Source organism: Caretta caretta, chromosome 9, assembly GCF_965140235.1.
Source record: "Caretta caretta isolate rCarCar2 chromosome 9, rCarCar1.hap1, whole genome shotgun sequence".
NCBI lineage: Eukaryota > Metazoa > Chordata > Testudines > Cheloniidae > Caretta > Caretta caretta.
The window spans coordinates 19,323,202-19,342,168 of record NC_134214.1 but is presented as its reverse complement, the minus strand read 5'-3'; the positions used below and the strand labels follow the sequence as shown (position 1 = coordinate 19,342,168).

At 38.7% G+C, this 18,967-nt stretch overlaps 1 protein-coding gene across 2 annotated transcripts in view; it reads right to left on the bottom strand.

The window, feature by feature from the left end:
* BCHE (butyrylcholinesterase) overlaps window positions 1–18,669 on the bottom strand; it is a 51,963-nt gene extending 33,294 nt beyond the window's left edge. For both annotated transcript variants that reach the window (XM_048864862.2, XM_048864863.1), the window contains exons 1-2: window positions 18,540–18,669; window positions 13,222–14,746 (exon numbers count right to left, since the gene is read on the bottom strand). In XM_048864862.2, coding sequence (XP_048720819.1) covers window positions 13,222–14,744 — 1,523 coding nt within the window. In that variant the 5' untranslated portion in view covers window positions 14,745–14,746; window positions 18,540–18,669. The remainder of the gene's footprint in view (window positions 1–13,221; window positions 14,747–18,539) is intronic.
* Window positions 18,670–18,967: the final 298 nt, after the last annotated feature.

The window sequence follows — 18,967 nt, the reverse complement described above, 5'->3', positions numbered from 1 at the left end:
ATATTATGAAGATGGTTGAAATATTGCTCTCCATTTCTGTCCAATCTCACACCTGCAGTCTGTCAGATAGCTCCTTCTGTATGTCCTTGCCTTTCCTTCTAACTCTTCTTCATTTCCTCTTTTCTCAACCCAGATGGACAGCTGTGCATCTCCCAAACTTATAGAGTCTCATCTTTTTAACTCTCACTCTCCTTCTGCTCCCACAATTCATATATAGATATAGATATGTATCTAATATTTCTTCTTGTATAATCTTGTCACAGTCTATCTTTTTGTCTCTCTTCCCATTACCAGAGTGGGTGAAATTTTTTCCTAATGGAATGTTTTTCTGATAGAAAATTCTTTTAGTTGAAACTGAAAATTTCCAAGGAAATGTGTCAATTTTAATGAAATTTCCTTTAAAAACACATTGAAATTAAGATTTTTTGATAAGATTGAAATGAAACATTTCAAGTTTTTCATTTCAAAATGTTACTTTATATTATAATATAAAATAGTCAAACTCAGAACATTTCTACAGATCTGAAGCAAAATTAGTTTGGAAATTTCATTTCATGGGAAATTTTTATTTATTTTTTTTGTTTTCTTTCCAATTTGGAATGAAAACTTAATTTTGAAATGTCAGACTTTCTTGAGGAAATTGAGGAAAGGAAATTTCCTAGTTTTGAACAACTTTACCCATTGCTAAAAGTCTTGCCCATACCTTAGTCATCTTTTGTCTTAATTATTGTGGCCACATCCTTTCCAGCCTCCTTGCTTCCCTTCCTGCAGTAGTGTGTGGAGAGTTCAGTACCTCTCACATAAACGTTGATCATGCCACTGACTCTCCTGGTGGCAAAACACTTCTTGATTGGACAAGTGCTGCCAATCCATTCTGCCTTTATGACCTCAAGCAGTCTCATACTTTCAGTCATCCTGCTGGGGTACTGAGTTATTGCCAGATCTTGTTTTCACCACTGTTGACACTCCATTTTCCATCTCTCAGCATACATTTGTTAACCTCCCACACTCTCAGCAATGTCCCATTTTAATGGTGGTAGCAGGGCTAAAGATTGCAGTGGCCAAATTAAAGAAATGGCAGAGATGGAACTTTTGGCATGCCATTTGGGACTGCTTCAGAGCAACCATATGAACCAAAAGATCCTTCTTCATTAAAACAGGATTCATTCTGGTCATGGGTGGTTTAACTTACATCTTTACCATTGCAGCTTCTTCATCTCCCTGTTCTGCCTCTGTGGAGCTCAAGAACAAACAGTATGCCATTTGGTTATGGACTGCTCTCTTTATCATCTTGATGATGGATGGATGTGATTTATGTCTCCGGGTGCTGCTGATCTGATGGAGTGGCTGCATCACTTACCCAATATTTAATTAATTCTTTGTGCCATCAGAAGCCATACACCAGAAGAAGCTTCCCTACTCGCCTGCTAAAGGCATCTTTCTCTTCCGTGGCTCCAACAATGTGTCTTCCCATACATCCCTAAACACATGTGAATTACTCCACTGTCTTCCTACCATATTTTGCATTTGGTTCAAACTCCTTGATCTCACCTACATTTTTCTGTCATCTATATGGCAGAAAAAAGGCTACATGAGGGCTCGATCTGCCAATATGGACCATGACATTTGGCTCTAGATCAGAAGGTGAAGGTTTCATGACAAGGCATGGGTTTCTTCTTTGAAAAGGGCTGAAACCATAAGCTCCAGTCCAACAATCTCTGGGCTATGTTTAAATATGCTTTGAATCCTGGGCCCATGCACCCCTGAATTTTGTGCAAATCCATATCTGAATCAGAGTTTTGTGGCTTGGGCCCAGTCATACGTCTATCTTTCTATGAATGTATGTAGCCCTCATTGCACTAGTATCTATGGCCCATGCTTAGTTTGTTTCCACAAGCTAGTTTCCTACTCTTTGTCCAGAGTGTTGGGAAGGTAAAAACTGAGTTCCTAAATTTTCTGTTTTCTACGATATATGTTCCTTTCTACACAACAAAGTCTTGGATCTTTAGTTCAGTCTGCTGTCTAGACTCAAGATGAGGCTTCTGTTTTTGTTCTCACTGTTATGAAACTACTCCCTGTAAGTATAGTGTGATAAATTGGTAAGAAAAGCACTGACATTTGTCATATGTCCACCACAGGAACATCGGGGAAGACGATAATAACCATGTAAGATCCTTCAGAGCTTTAACAATCAAAGCCACACAGGTTCCCCTAAAATATAGGGGTGAATATTTCAAAGGCTTGTTTTTTTTGTTTTGTTTTTAAAAAGCTTCAAAAGATTTGTTTAACCATTTGTGAAAACAGTGAGACAAAGTTTGCAAGTTTCTTTTTATCGGAGACATTTTTCTCAAAGCCTTAAAATATTATATTTATATGTTCTACTACATTCTTACTTGAGCTTTTGTCTCATCTGATTTCTGTCTCCTTGTCAATTTTCCTTCACTCGTGTCTAGAAAAATACACTGAATAAACATAATGAATAAAAGAATGCAAAAGACATAACCTAGCAGCAACTGATTTGGGATGCCATATATTTTTTTCCATGATAAATAAAGCCTCATCTTACTAGAAGGTAGCAGAACATTCAGCTGACTATGATTAATAGTACTAGTTAGTGTCACTCATTTGCTTCCAAAAGCTTTCTGAAGAGCAGCAAAAGTGGCAAAGAAAAATGAGAATAACAAATGTGTCTGTCATCATGGACCTCACTTAAAATAAAACATACAGGAAAAACTCCCAGATAAAGCCCACCAAAAACCTCAATCCATATTGACTATGTCTTCATGTCTGAACATAGATAGATATACAGAGCCTAATATCCAGATCCCAACTTTTTCAAGGAGTCTTATTCCACTGGTGACTTGACTGGGTCTTCATCAAGCACAACTTGGCTGAATCCATTCTGCTGAGCTCTGCTAGGTGCAGGCTTGAAAGGGGTACCCATTCAAGTCTCAGGCTGGCTGAGGCCTGGTTCAGACCCTGGTCTTAGGGCTGCTCTAAACTAGGTCCAGCTGCAAATGGTCCCAAGTAACAATAGAAACAATAGCAACTGAGTCAGGATAAGTGAAATATTATTTAAAACAAAAATAAATTAATTATGATTTTGTTCTGGAGCTACCATCTTCCCCCAATCCAGTTATTTTCTTATTTCTTTACAAAGAAGAAACAAAAGCTCTTTCTCTACTCCAGCCAGGAGAGTGGGCTTTTTTTTTTAGGGAAACCAAAAACAATGTTGTCTCCTCCTTGCTCAAAGTTGTGGAGAAAGATATTCCCTAAAATTAAGTTTATGAAACTAGAAATGCTCTGAGTGAACTACAGCATTTGAAAAACATGGAAGAATCTGACCCAATGTTCCAGTTCAGCCTATTAAAAGCTGAAATGACTAATGCAATAGCAAAAAGCTGCAGGTGACAGTGAATGTAAGTAGAAAATAGGTAGGGCTTTGACTTCCATTCACTGGAATCTTATTGACAGTTTAGTAATATTTACCTTTCTCTGCCCTTTAAAGAGCATTAGTTGTGAGCCTGGTGCTGATGACATATTGTTCAACAGAGGCCACTCCTAAGTATCTGCACTTTCTGCTTCAATAAAAAGAATTCAGTTTGAAAGCAAAAAGGTTGCTGGAAAATACAACTGTTTATCTGTCAATAAATTTCAGATGAAAAAACATCAGAGATACAATAAAAGGCATATAGTTATTGAAAGATAAAAGCACTCGAGTCACATCATAAAGGCCAATAACTCTGTGGCTTTTCCAAGGAAACAAAAATACTGAATATTAGAATGTGGCTCCTGTAGACAGAGTGTATATCAGACCATGTTATCTTTATTCATCACCAACATTTTCTTGTGGACCCTTGCCCAATTCATACCCTAGTCAGTGTTTTCCAAGGATATTTATCTGGTCTCTTCTTGCTTTGGAGTGCTCAATGGGTTGGAGAGCCATAGCAGCCAGATAAAGGTGCTCTGATGTCATGTGCTTGCACAGACCAGAAGCAGGTAGAATAATTCAGGGAGTACTGAGGGAATGGATTATACAAAATAACATTCCTTATCCCTGTTTTTTTCCCCCATAAGTATCATGCACTTGCCTCTCAGAGATCAGATGTTAGTAGGTATGCAATTGGTTGATATCTTGTCCATGTTGCTAATGCAACTGGCCACATCCCAGGATGGTGTGGTCTCTGTGCTGCATACTAGCCTGCTCCATGATCTTATTGCTCAGGATTGTATACTGCCTGGATTCTCCAGTTGGAGGAAAAGACCTTTTAAACCCTCATCCTACTCCTAGCATACTGCACAAAAGCAGTCATAATTTTGCCCTTAATCTTCATGCAAAGCACTTAGGAAAGATTTCTAGGGAAATGGTCACAACAACAGAACAATATTTGTATCAACAAAATGACAGAGAGCTATTGTTCTATTAAAAAAAATCCAGCTGTCAAAAGATTCTTTTCATCAGTAAAATTCAGTATCATCCTAGTATGAGAGGGTTAATCTCAAACTGTATCCTGCTCTCCAACTATTCACACAATCACCACTGATGTGGCTGAGTAGTAGGAAAAAGAAAATATAAAATGATACCTATTCTACCAACACAAGAGCAAAGAGGCCACTTTATTATAAGATAGACTTTGGACTTAACTCTTTTTGGTAAAGAATGGTGGCTTCTGTTTGAACTACCATAGTGAAGACATCAGAAGTTGTGAGAAATCTTTTTCATTATCATGTGAGATAATTTAGAAATGTACTCAGATTACATGGAATCTATTCAAAGATGGATTTATTCTGAATTTTTAGCAAGATAGCAAATAAATATTTTCAAAATAACTCTTATTTTTTAGCAAAATTGGGCTAAAGAGGAGGCATTTGGATTGGATCTGAATTAGGCTCAGGCTAGGATTTGAGTACCAGGCTGAAGGCCAAATCAGAGTGTAGGTTTGGATTGCATTTGCAGTCCTGGAAGTCTTGCAAGATTCCCTGGAGATTTTGTCCCAAAATGGAAGAAATCTAAGTAAATCAGCTGATAGCATGAGATTTCTATTCCCTTGAGTCAAGCAGCACTGGAAAATACAGATCCCTGGGTGATTATTGAAAATTATGCAAATCTATGGTCTTGATGCAATTTTCAATGGAGGAGAGTTCACAAAGAGCTCACCCTATTGGACACCAATTATTGCTCTTCTTGGCAGACTCATAAGAGAGACCATGGACTGAACTACTTTCTCACCCTTAGAGATGTCCTTTCAGATCAGGGTTGAGGTACACTGGCATACAGTGTAGAGAAGTCTGCACTACAGTGGCTCATATTGCATCTGTGGATAAATAGAGGAGTTCAGTCTCCCGGGCAATCAATCCTGTACCACTCAAAAGCATGAAAGGCAAAACTGGGTGCCTAAAGATCAGTACCTCAACATATAATTTGCATCCTAAAATCAGGCCATTTCCTTAGGGTCCTAAATAGGAATTTTGGTGTGTAACTTTAGCCATCCAACTTTGAATATTTTGGCCAAAATTATCTAACCGGTTTGTTTCTGGCTCTTAATGTCTTTTCATCGACAAGAGTACTATTTTCTGCATCCTGATTAAAAAAACAGAAAATCCTAATCCCTGAGAGTGTCTCCTGGCAAAGTGGCCAGTCATGATTGACACCTTTATTTTTAGTGAGGTTGCCAGATAAAAGTGCCTACAGACTTGGAAAATTGAAGCAACTGTCTTGTGTAAAACATTCATTGGTCTTGGAAAACGTCAGGCCAGTTGACAGCCCTATTTTATTTAGCAAACAAAAGAATCAAGGATTTATATATCACTAGGGTACGTTTTGAAGGAATCATTTGTCTTTTGTTGATAACTTTTTTTTTCTGGTTTTACATGACATCAGGTATTTCTTGAGAATGGAAGACGGCTCCTTTAGGGTCATTGAACCTGCCTGTTTCATAATGAACACCCTTAATCCCAGCACTCATGTCTGGATGAAAAATATAGGGCCAAACTGCAAGCTCAAAGAGAACCCATGAGGAACATGCAGTTACAAGCCACAGCACTGAAGGCTAAATGAAGCACTCTGTCCTTTCTGAGGTAAGTTGAGCCACCTCGAAATTACCTCCAAGTGTAAAGTCATTGAGATAAAAAAAAAAAAAAAAACTTTCAGCTTTTGCTGAGTTTTTAATATCTCTTTTCATATGCAGGCTTCTGTTTCCTTCCTCATGCTTTGGTATTAGTGCACATTAGAATATTAGGTCAAACGCCTGCAGTAATAACTGTGCTGTATAATCGTTCTGATTTTCATCTTTTTGGCCCAGTTTTCTCCTCTGGTACTCAATGGCAAAGGCACTTTTGCCCCCTATATACTTACCCTTTTATTGCACTAGAATTTACTATGAACAATATGTCAAATGCAAGGAGTATTTGTATTTTTTATGAATCTGTAGCGTGTGTTCAGACGTGTCAGGAAGAGGGGAGGCATACTCTACTCCTGATAATTTTTAGAATCAATTTGATCCACTTATTCTAAACTGTGGGCAGTGTACATTGGTTAGAGCCATGTGTTTGTTTATGAAGTGAGTGACATCTAACAGATTAACTCAGTAGAAAACATACCAATGTGACTGTTTTGCTGGGGATTAGAATTGCATAGATGTATTATCTACCATAAATAGTCATGTTTTCAGTACTTGTGGTAGAAGCAGATACTGAGTATTTTCTGTTTGCTGTGGAAACCACTTGAAATACTATCCACCAGCTAATCTAATTATAGTCCAAATGATAATCAGACTAGATGACAAGACTATTGGCTGACAGTCTTTCACAAATTTAAACTTGCACACACACACCTTAAGTTGCCTAATTTTAGCTTGCACTGTGCCCTTATCTCTGTAACTTCATCTTACCAAGCAGATATTGAGAAACAGGAAACTATGTATTATACCTCTGAAACTATGCTAATACCAAAAGCACATATCTAAATATTGCTCTGCAAAATCTCTATGAATAGAGAAGCTCATTTTTAAAAGAAATAAATGTTTTGATTTAAATTGAAACTTCTACACTTTTAGATATCGTTGTGGTGGCTACAGCATTGTCATTATCTGCAATTTCCTGCAGGATAGGTTTGTAAAAGCTGTAGAATCTAGTGGAGATCCCTAATTCAGTGCATTTTCTTAATTCCTGTTGAAAGGTCTGATCTCCACTGGTTTCAGAGTGCTATGGATATTGGATCCACCCTTAACCCTTAAGCAGAAAGGATTACCAAGTTTTAGCTGACCTCACTGTATAGGCTCCATAGCAGCAATTTATTGCAAAAAATTTATGCATAAATGACAGTAAAGCATCAAATGCATTCCTTTTCTAAAATGCAGCCCAATGTTAAAAAAATTACTCAATGCAAGCACATTTTATTGCCTAAAATGCACGTAGCGTACTGCCTCAATGCTAATGAAAAGAGTTCTTAGATTAAAATAATTTTTCAGTAATATAAAACTTAGATTAAAATACTATTCATTTGAAGAGTTTATTTATCTGTGGTGTATGCTAGAATTCAGAGAGATGGCAAATATGTAGTATCTTAATTCCTTTTATAATGCTCATCAAGTACCACCAAGAAAGCCCCCATTCAAGCCTGCTAAAGGAATAGACTGGCTAAATGAATTATGAAAAGGAGTACTTGTGGCACCTTAGAGACTAACCAATTTATTTGAGCATGAGCTTTCGTGAGCTACAGCTCACTTCATCAGATGTTTACCGTGGAAACTGCAGCAGACTTTATATACACACAGAGAATATGAAACAATACCTCCTCCCACCCCACTGTCCTGCTGGTAATAGCTTATCTAAAGTGATCAACAGGTGGGCCATTTCCAGCACAAATCCAGGTTTTCTCACCCTCCACCCCCCCACACAAATTCACTCTCCTGCTGGTGCTAGCCCATCCAAAGTGACAACTCTTTACATAATCAAGTCGGGCTATTTCCTGCATAAATCCAGGTTTTCTCACATCCCCCCCACCCCCATACACACACAAACTCACTCTCCTGCTGGCAATAGCTCATCTAAACTGACCACTCTCCAAGTTTAAATCCAAGTTAAACCAGAACATCTGGGGGGGGGGGAGTAGGAAAAAACAAGAGGAAACAGGCTACCTTGCATAATGACTTAGCCACTCCCAGTCTCTATTTAAGCCTAAATTAATAGTATCCAATTTGCAAATGAATTCCAATTCAGCAGTTTCTCGCTGGAGTCTGGATTTGAAGTTTTTTTGTTTTAAGATAGCGACCTTCATGTCTGTGATTGCGTGACCAGAGAGATTGAAGTGTTCTCCGACTGGTTTATGAATGTTATAATTCTTGACATCTGATTTGTGTCCATTTATTCTTTTACGTAGAGACTGTCCAGTTTGACCAATGTACATGGCAGAGGGGCATTGCTGGCACATGATGGCATATATCACATTGGTGGATGTGCAGGTGAACGAGCCTCTGATAGCGTGGCTGATGTTATTAGGCCCTGTGATGGTGTCCCCTGAATAGATATGTGGGCACAATTGGCAACGGGCTTTGTTGCAAGGATAAGTTCCTGGGTTAGTGGTTCTGTTGTGTGGTATGTGGTTGTTGGTGAGTATTTGCTTCAGGTTGCGGGGCTGTCTGTAGGCAAGGACTGGCCTGTCTCCCAAGACTTGTGAGAGTGTTGGGTCATCCTTTAGGATAGGTTGTAGATCCTTAATAATGCGTTGGAGGGGTTTTAGTTGGGGGCTGAAGGTGACCGCTAGTGGCGTTCTGTTATTTTCTTTGTTAGGCCTGTCCTGTAGTAGGTAACTTCTGGGAACTCTTCTGGCTCTATCAATCTGTTTCTTTACTTCTGCAGGTGGGTATTGTAGTTGTGAGAAAGCTTGACAGAGATCTTGTAGGTGTTTGTCTCTGTCTGAGGGGTTGGAGCAAATGCGGTTGTATCGCAGAGCTTGGCTGTAGACGATGGATCGTGTGGTGTGGTCAGGGTGAAAGCTGGAGGCATGCAGGTAGGAATAGCGGTCAGTAGGTTTCCGGTATAGGGTGGTGTTTATGTGGCCATCGTTTATTAGCACTGTAGTGTCCAGGAAGTGGATCTCTTGTGTGGACTGGACCAGGCTGAGGTTGGTGGTGGGATGGAAATTGTTGAAATCGTGGTGGAATTCCTCAAGGGCTTCTTTTCCATGGGTCCAGATGATGAAGATGTCATCAATATAGCGCAAGTAGAGTAGGGGCTTTAGGGGACGAGAGCTGAGGAAGCGTTGTTCTAAATCAGCCATAAAAATGTTGGCATACTGTGGGGCCATGCGGGTACCCATAGCAGTGCCGCTGATCTGAAGGTATACATTGTCCCCAAATGTGAAATAGTTATGGGTAAGGACAAAGTCACAAAGTTCAGCCACCAGGTTAGCCGTGACATTATCGGGGATAGTGTTCTTGACGGCTTGTAGTCCATCTTTGTGTGGAATGTTGGTGTAGAGGGCTTCTACATCCATAGTAGCCAGGATGGTGTTATCAGGAAGATCACCGATGGACTGAAGTTTCCTCAGGAAGTCAGTGGTGTCTCGAAGGTAGCTGGGAGTGCTGGTAGCGTAGGGCCTGAGGAGGGAGTCTACATAGCCAGACAATCCTGCTGTCAGGGTGCCAATGCCTGAGATGATGGGGCGCCCAGGATTTCCAGGTTTATGGATCTTGGGTAGTAGATAGAATATCCCAGGTCGGGGTTCCAGGGGTGTGTCTGTGCGGATTTGATCTTGTGCTTTTTCAGGAAGTTTCTTGAGCAAATGCTGTAGTTGCTTTTGGTAACTCTCAGTGGGATCATAGGGTAATGGCTTGTAGAAACTCGTGTTGGAGAGCTGCCGAGCAGCCTCTTGTTCATATTCCGACCTATTCATGATGACAACAGCACCTCCTTTGTCAGCCTTTTTGATTATGATGTCAGAGTTGTTTCTGAGGCTGTGGATGGCATTGCGTTCCGCATGGCTGAGGTTATGGGGCAAGTGATGCTGCTTTTCCACAATCTCAGCCCGTGCACGTCGGCGGAAGCACTCTATGTAGAAGTCCAGTCTGCTGTTTCGACCTTCAGGAGGAGTCCATCTAGAATCCCTCTTTCTGTAGTGTTGGCAGGGAGACCTCTGTGGATTAGTATGTTGTTCAGAGGTATTTTGGAAATATTCCTTGAGACGGAGACGTCGAAAATAGGATTCTAGGTCACCACAGAACTGTATCATGTTCGTGGGGGTGGAGGGGCAGAAGGAGAGGCCCCGAGATAGAACAGCTGCTTCTGCTGGGCTGAGAGCATAGTTGGATAGGTTAACAATATTGCTAGGTGGGGTGAGGGAACCATTGCTGTGGCCCCTTGTAGCATGTAGTAGTTTAGAAAGTTTAGTGTCTTTTTTCTTTTGTAGAGAAGCAAAGTGTGCGTTGTAAATGGCTTGTCTAGTTTTAGTAAAATCCAGCCACGAGGAAGTTTGTGTGGAAGGTTGGTTCTTTATGAGAGTATCCATTTTTGAGAGCTCATTCTTAATCTTTCCCTGTTTGCTGTAGAGGGGGGGATGTGAGAAAACCTTGATCTATGCAGGAAATAGCCCTACTTGATTATGTAAAGAGTTGTCACTTTGGATGGGCTAGCACCAGCAGGAGAGTGAATTTGTGTGGGGGGGTGGAGGGTGAGAAAACCTGGATTTGTGCTGGAAATGGCCCACCTGTTGATCACTTTAGATAAGCTATTACCAGCAGGACAGTGGGGTGGGAGGAGGTATTGTTTCATATTCTCTGTGTGTATATAAAGTCTGCTGCAGTTTCCACGGTAAACATCTGATGAAGTGAGCTGTAGCTCACGAAAGCTCATGCTCAAATAAATTGGTTAGTCTCTAAGGTGCCACAAGTACTCCTTTTCTTTTTGCGAATACAGACTAACACGGCTGTTCCTCTGAAACCTGTCTAAATGAATTATTTTTTCCATCCATGTAGCCAAATAATTACACCTCTTAAACGGAAAATCTGTTAAAGGAATGATGCATTTAAACAGACTGTTAGTTCCCCTCAACGTGTAATGTAAAATGAATACAAAACTAGGCCTATTAAATACAGTTCACCAAATCAATTTTTACCATTCTTATCATTCATGAAATAATACTGCCCTCTTAAATACCTTATAAACGCATAATCAACTCAAAAGAATAGTTTGGGTCAGAAATGTGAGGCAACAGTTTCTGAACATGAATTTGTTTCTAAGTAAGCAATATGACCAAAGAGGAAAAGTCCTAACAGTTTGCAGAGGACAAAGATTGGGGGAGTGGTAAATAATGAAGAAGAAAGGTCCCAGATTCAATGTAAAGTCATACATACACCTTGGAACAAAGAATGCAGGCCTGTCTTGGGAAGCAGTGACTCTGAAAAGGACATGGGGTCATGGTGAATAATCAACTAAACATGAGCTCCCAATGTGATGTTATGGCCAAAAGAGCTAATGTAATTCTCGACTATATAAACAATTCACAAAGGATGTTGCTAAGTAGGAGAGAGTTCAGAGAAGGGTCATTAGCATGATTAAAGGATTGGGAAAATATGCTATATTGTGAAAGACTCCATGAGCACAGCCTGTTTAGTTTAACAAAGAGAAGGTTAAGGGGATCATAGTCTATAGGTATTTAAATGAAGAACAGAAAATAGATAGTAAAAGGCTTTTCAATTTAATAGATAAAGGTAAAACAAGACCCAATGGCTGGAAATTGAAACTAGACAAATTCAGACTAAAAATAAGGCAGACATTTTTAGAAGTGAGACTAATTTACCAATGGAACAACTTACCAAGGGTTGTGATGGGTTCTCCATCACTGACAATTTTAAAACAAGATTGGATAATTTTTCTAAATTATATGGTATAGTTCAAAGTGAAATTAATTCATGGAAGTACTATGGCATATGTTATGTATGAGATCAGACTAGATGACAACAGTGGTCTACTCTGGCTTGTAAGCTATGAATCTATGAATGAAAAATGGTTAGGACATGATCCAAAGTTGAAGTCAATGGGAATTTTTTTATTGACCTCAGTGTGTTTTGTATCGGGGCATAAATGAGTTTAAGGAAATAGCCATGTCAGAAGCCAGTTACTGTGAGGATAAAAAAAATAGATAAAGTGATTTCTTTTTAATGTGCGGATAAGTTAAATACTGAAGTGTGCATTGCCATGGATACAGTTTTCTATTTACAAGATGTTTTTTTTTTTCCTTAGTAGATATGGATAAAGTAACCAGAAGGCAGGTCAATTCTCAGCATACCACTAAAGCAATGGTTTTCAAACTTTTTAGGCTGCATACCCCTTTCAAATAATGTAGTCTACCATATATACCCATCTGAGATAGGGTCATAATATACCTATGAAAACAGAAAAAAAGAAAGGTATGTAAGGCATGACGTGATCCATTGTCTGCCATTACAGAATTTTTCTCGCATACCCCTGATGAGAGCTCACACACCCCTAGGGATATACATATCCAAGTTTGAAAACCACTGCACTAGAGTTATAACATTAAGACTAACTCTGTATGGATCTACTAATTGCTATCGTTAGTGTAAATGTCTTCAAACCTAAAGGATATTTCTATGGCGACTATAGAAGTCTTACACAGATCCACTAATACAGACACCTTTCCCCACCATATGGGGACAATAGGTGTTATAGCCACTATTCCAGTCTATATGCTGGAACAGAAACTGGGTACACAGCTTGAGGGGGTTGGATTCCCTCCCCCAAGCCCCACTTAGTGCCGCACATAAAATTTTGTTCTTTGGGTTTTGTGGTAAATTTCAATCTCAAGGTGAGTCACACTTAAGTCAACCAGAGTTTTGCCATTGACCTCAATAAGGTCAGGATTTCACCCATAGTGTGTATGAGGTGTATGTATTATGTTTTTGAAGCTTGAAATGCTTGCCTTCATTTGCAACAGCTGCTGCCATAAGTGGGCAGCAGATGATTAACAACTTTGAAGGGTACACAACATTTTCTTAAACTCATATGATACTGTCAGCTGCATTTCAACACTTTATTTGACTGAGATGCTATTTTTTATCAATAATAAAAGAGAAGTCCCAGCTAGCTAGACAATTAATCCTTCTTCACAGTCCTCACTAGCCTCCAGAACACAATCAATAGAATCAGTATTTTTAGTTTGTGCATCTGACATAAAAATCAACCAGCAAAAGTTAAACTTACCCAGTTTTCGCAAAACTTGCCCAGTATCTCAATATGGATCTACTCAAGATTTGTTCAGCTTTGGTATAATTAACTCTTCTCTCTAGAGGTAATCCAAATACAAACTCAATCTCATAACCATGCATTACTCCCATCCATTCTGGCCAAGCAAGTTTTGAGGACCGATGTTCAAAGAAGTAGAAGAATACATTATTTCCTAGTTGAGCAAAAAAATTTGTGAACTCCATTACAGGACATATGATATTGTAATCCCCAATAATGTCATCCATAGCATCACGATAATTGTCAGGGTTCTGCTCATCTTCCCAGTCTGTGTAGTGAAAAATGATTGATTCCACCCCAAGTTCACTTGCTTCTGGAAAGGACAGACTTAAACCTACTTGAAATTCTGTTTTATTGATCAGGCTATCATTATCTTTGCTGAAACCAGGTGCCCCATACACTAGAAAAGCTGTCCCTTCATTTTTGTTAACTCCCACTAAGAGTTGGGTTTGTTTAAAGAGCCCATGCTGGATCAATGTTTGTGGCATTTCAGTGAGAAAGTCACCATCAACTATGGGACAGAAATACATTTTTAAAAGAGAGTTGTGTGTTAAAACAGAAACTTCATTCTCAAGGACATCATGGGGATCCTTGTTTCGGAGACAGAGAATTATGTCTGTCTCATTGCTACCAGAGCAGCTGAGTAATTTAGCTAAAGTCAAAGTTCTCTTCCTTGCCTCAGAATGTGTTAGTGTGGCCCAGGGAGCATTAGCAGAACCACTTTGCATGATGGCTCTTGTGAAAAGAGGATGGCTTTCGGAAGAAAGGATATGGTAGCTAACGGAAGCAGCCCCGGCACTCTCTCCAAATAAAGTCACACTTCTAGAATTGCCACCAAAGATGGCTATGTTCTCCTGGACCCACTGAAGTGCTAACCTTTGATCAAATAAACCTGCATTTCCTGGAGCTTCCTGGTTTCCTGGTAAAGCCAAGAATCCTAGTGCCCCTGTTCTATAGTTCACTGAAACTACAATGACTCTTTCAACACGTGCCAGAAATTTGCCATCATAGACAGGTAAAGAGGATGTCCCTGATTGAAATCCACCCCCATAAATCCATACCATGACAGTTGCATTTTTGGGTTTTGGAGAAGGAACCCATACATTGAGGTATAAGCAGTCTTCACTGAGGTTAGTGTTTGGATTCCACATCTCTGACCCGGAGAATCCAGGGAAAGTTTTATCTATATTCTGATAACAAGAGTTTGCATGTTTTGTGGCATCCCAAATCTCTGTCCACTTGTTGCGGGGCTCTGGTTTTTTGAATCGTAGTCTACCAAGTGGTGGCTCTCCATAAGGAATTCCCAGAAAGGCTGTCACAGTTCCCCCAAGTACAGGCAAGTGAATCCCTCTTACTTTTCCTTTCTTAGTGGTAACTATAATGTCGTCTTCAGGTAGCACCTTCCTGACAAACATATACAGTAGAAGAAACCACATCAGAAATCTTGTGCAGACACTTGTCCCATTGCTGCATGTCATCATTCCTGAAATAAAATAAAAATGAAGTTTAGGAGCATGCATTTTAATGTATCAGTACAAGGGCCAAACCTTGTTGCATGCAGAAGGAATGTGGAAGACCCCAAAGGCACTGAAACTGGGGTGGTTCTGCTGCACAGAGCAACAGAGCAGATTTTAGCCATGGCTTGTCCTTGGCTACACTTGCTGCTGAATCATATTCAGTAACGATCTCACTTCACCCCGTTCTGACATGGTTTTCCAGCAATAGGTAAATTTTATAGTCTAGAGTCAGACAATGCTTTTATTCATAATCCTGCTTTCTCTCCTCACATTGGCATAGATGTCCCTATATACAGAGGGGATAGACATGGAGAGGATCCACATGGACTTTGCTGCCCCTAAGTGCTCCACAAGAGTTCTGTCCACCACAGCATGGAAGGAGGTAGGAGGTTGAGGGCTAGGTAGGGGTGGGCGAAAGAGAGGAAAGTATATTGCCAGTGAGTTTGTGACTATATGAACCATTAGCCATATGCCCAATGCAGCAGGTGCCTTGTATGGCATCACAGTAAAAGTCACTAGAAGTAGCCATACATAGGTTGCTTTGCTAAGGAGTTTCTGTTTTCGTCCCACACACAATCACTGAACAAACACTATTTCATTTGGTTTAGCACACAAAAATATGCTCTTCAGGCCTTTTCATAATATTTACCCTTTAAATTGGTGGTAGTACATGAGAAGAACATCATGCAAAACATAATGCATGATTAGAAATTATTCTGGCGGTGGTTAGTTTTCTAATTCATACTATCCCGTAAATAGAGAGAGCTAGTAACAATGTGCACAATCTTAAGGATATCGAGGAAACTCCTACTAGAACTATGGGACAAAATTCAGCCCATGTACCAATTTCTTCACAAACAAACAGACACATTATTAACCCCAAAAAAGCAGCTTCTCTCATTTGAATTAGAATTTTGTGGGGGTGTTCAGATCTCTATTTTTGTTTCAGGGACCATGTGAAACTGTAGATATTGAACCATGTATTTATGATACAGAACCCAAGTGGGTTGAAATGCAATAGCAAAGCATCAAAATAACTTCGCTATAAACTGAACAGTACTTACTGCCTGGGAATTGGAGGTGTTTTTCATAAGTCTGTACTTCAGTTGATTTGTATGTCTGTAATACTCTATAACTTCAGTTCTTGTATGTATTCACATACATAATTATGCCAAAATCATGAACAAATAAATGTTTTATAGACATTGTTCGCCATAACAATTAATATTATTGTTCTTGCTGAGATTGTATATTTATTTGGGCAGGGACTATATTTTTTCTTTATTTTTGCAGTGCTTGGTACAGTCCTTGATTGGGGCCTCTAGGTGCTGGTAATTCTAGGCATTTAGACCCTGATTAGGTAAAGTACTTAATCATGTGCTTATGCATGTGAGTAGCCCCATTGATCTTAGTCATTTAAAGTTGGACTTATTAACTGTTATAAAAACGTTCTCTTCCTCTCAAAAGCCAAATGTCAAAAAAGAAGAAAACCCTCATTTGGCCCAATCCTATAGTCTGCTTCAGTGAATATATTCAACAAAGCTTGTCTTCTCTTTTTGTTCTTCCTACCCCTTCCCCCGCCCCCTGTCCTGTTGTAAGTAGCGTATTCAGCATTGCCACTTTAAATAGTTCATTCTTTGTTAATGAGCAGCACTTCTCTCCTTACAAGGAGTGAGGCTAATTTCTGTGGAAAGTATAGCTGAATGCTTGATCTAAGAACACTTAATTTGTTTGTTTATTGTTGGAAAGTTGAGGGTGAATAGAAAAAATGGGGAAGTTTCTTGTTAAATGACAGGTTTCAGAGTAGCAGCCGTGTTAGTCTGTAATCGCAAAAAGAAAAGGAGTCCTTGTGGCACCTTAGAGACTAACCAATTTATTTGAGCATGAGCTTTCGTGAGCTAAGTGAGCTGTAGCCCACGAAAGCTTATGCTCAACTAAATTGGTTAGTCTCTAAGGTGCCACAAGTACTCCTTTTCTTCTTTCTTGTTAAAGTGATTCCTAAATATGAGATAGAATCAAAGTAACTCAGAGAGATAAATTATCACAGACAATATTTCACGCTTGCGTTCAACGCATGAGCAAATAAAAATCTATAGTACACAGATGATCTATTGTGGAAAAAGATGTAAAGCAATAGAATGTAGAAGCTTCTCAGTGTGATTCATAAAGATAAAGGGCTAAAGTGCTTTATCCAACAATAACCAAACCTTAAGATTTACTTACCTAGAATCCTGCAAACACACCCATGCTAAACTTTACTGGTGTGAGCAGCCTCAGACCAATAGAATTACTTCAAGTGTTTGGAGAATCAGGGATTTACTGCACCAAGCTGCAATCCTTAGGTAAAATAATATCACTTATTGCTTTGTACATCAGTTTACCTACCCATTCAAAGGTTACAGTGAGAGCTCCTATCTTTGTAAAGCACTTTAAAGAGCTACAAATGAAAAATGTTCTATAGGCGTTAAGGATTATGCATGAGTCAAATCCTGTTTGTATTACTTTTAAGTTAATTCATGAATTAAGTGATCAGGAGATTGCATCGGTATTGGGCTAAGGACCTAGCAGCATAGGAGGTCAACAATTATCCAATATACAGTAAACTGGATAAGGAGGGTAATTTTTAAAACAATCCAATATGTCACACTGAAAGCAAGCATTTAATGTAGCATTTAAAGTGCTATCTGGAACTGTAAAAGATTCAAATAATCAATGGTAATATTATAGGCATAAGAAAAGTGAAATTATAATTATAAATCATAAAGGGGAGATGTGAACATCAGGAATATGGGGTTCATGCAGAACCTTTAGACTCCATATATACATATACACACACACACAAAAAATCTAATAGAGACAAAAGTAAAAATCCGCAAATATAAAACAGACCCTGAACTTTTGATCCACAATCCTAAAATGTTTTAGCTATTAATGCAAATGTTAAAGAAACAGTTAAAGTAAAAAATTCAACACTGTACATGTTATAATTGGCTCTCCAATGAACTATCTGATCATTTTAATGAGCAAATGAAATAAGTCAAACTTTGGGAAAAGTACAAAACTTCTACAGTGCTAAATGAAAGCATGGTAGTTTCAAGTAATGTTTCCTGCTAATAGTGACAAAACTAGCAATTGAAAGGTATGCTACTGCACTTGGTGGTGAAATATTACATTTTATAATAATTTTAATGTTGCATTAAAACAAAGTCAGCAACATAAAACACACTGAGCTAAATAAATATGACTTGATTATTACTACAAGCATAAAAGAGGTCAGAAGATTGCTTTAGCCTGCCACCCTTAACCAAGTAGAGATATGTCATTTACTATATTTGTATATTTTAAAAAGTTGCTTCTGTATTTGTTTAATCCAATAAAAATTAAAAAGAATATACTTTTGTATTCTTATTCAGTGAGGGAATATAATTTATTTCAAAGATTATTTTCTCTCCTTGCAAATCTTTACCCAACCAAGAAATCTATGCACAAGGCTACGTAATCTCTATTTAAATAGAAAAGATGGTTGAATTAATAAATGATTTATTGCTTAGTTCAATTTACTTAGCCCAGAATCCCTTGAATAATACCAAGGTCTGATACACATGCCTGCTCACTTGTTCCATCAGTTCCATTTGCAGAGCAGAGTGAGTATCTCCAACAGAGCAACAAATGGTCAGAGCATAACATTTTAAAAGATCAGAATCCCCATACAAATTGAGTTTAACTGGCATAGAAACATGCAAATAGAGAATCACTTACCCCAGTTTGTATAACAAAGACTACAAAGTTTTTAAAAGAGTCAAGATCTTTGTATACTTCAGTGAAAAGCAGTGTGCGGCTGCTACTTTAAGCCTGTAAATTGGACAGTACTGACATTATAATCAACTGTTTCTGTCAGAAAGCTCGCGAGAGTTGGCAACAGCAACTTGATCTGTAGGCAGCTGTTCTTTAGTATCTGACATCTGTTCAAAGGGTAATGGTATAGTTGTAGAAATGCTTCAGAATTATACCAGTTTTGATTAAATCAAGCATTAGATTGTATTGGAAAGAGAAAAATAAAATTATCCTTAATACAAGGCTACAACTTTATAACAAATCAGACTACAAAACACAACAGTGGAAGTATAAAACTTGCTTCTTTTTTGTTTTTCTTTCATGAAGAACTATTCCTACTTGTATTTTTTTCT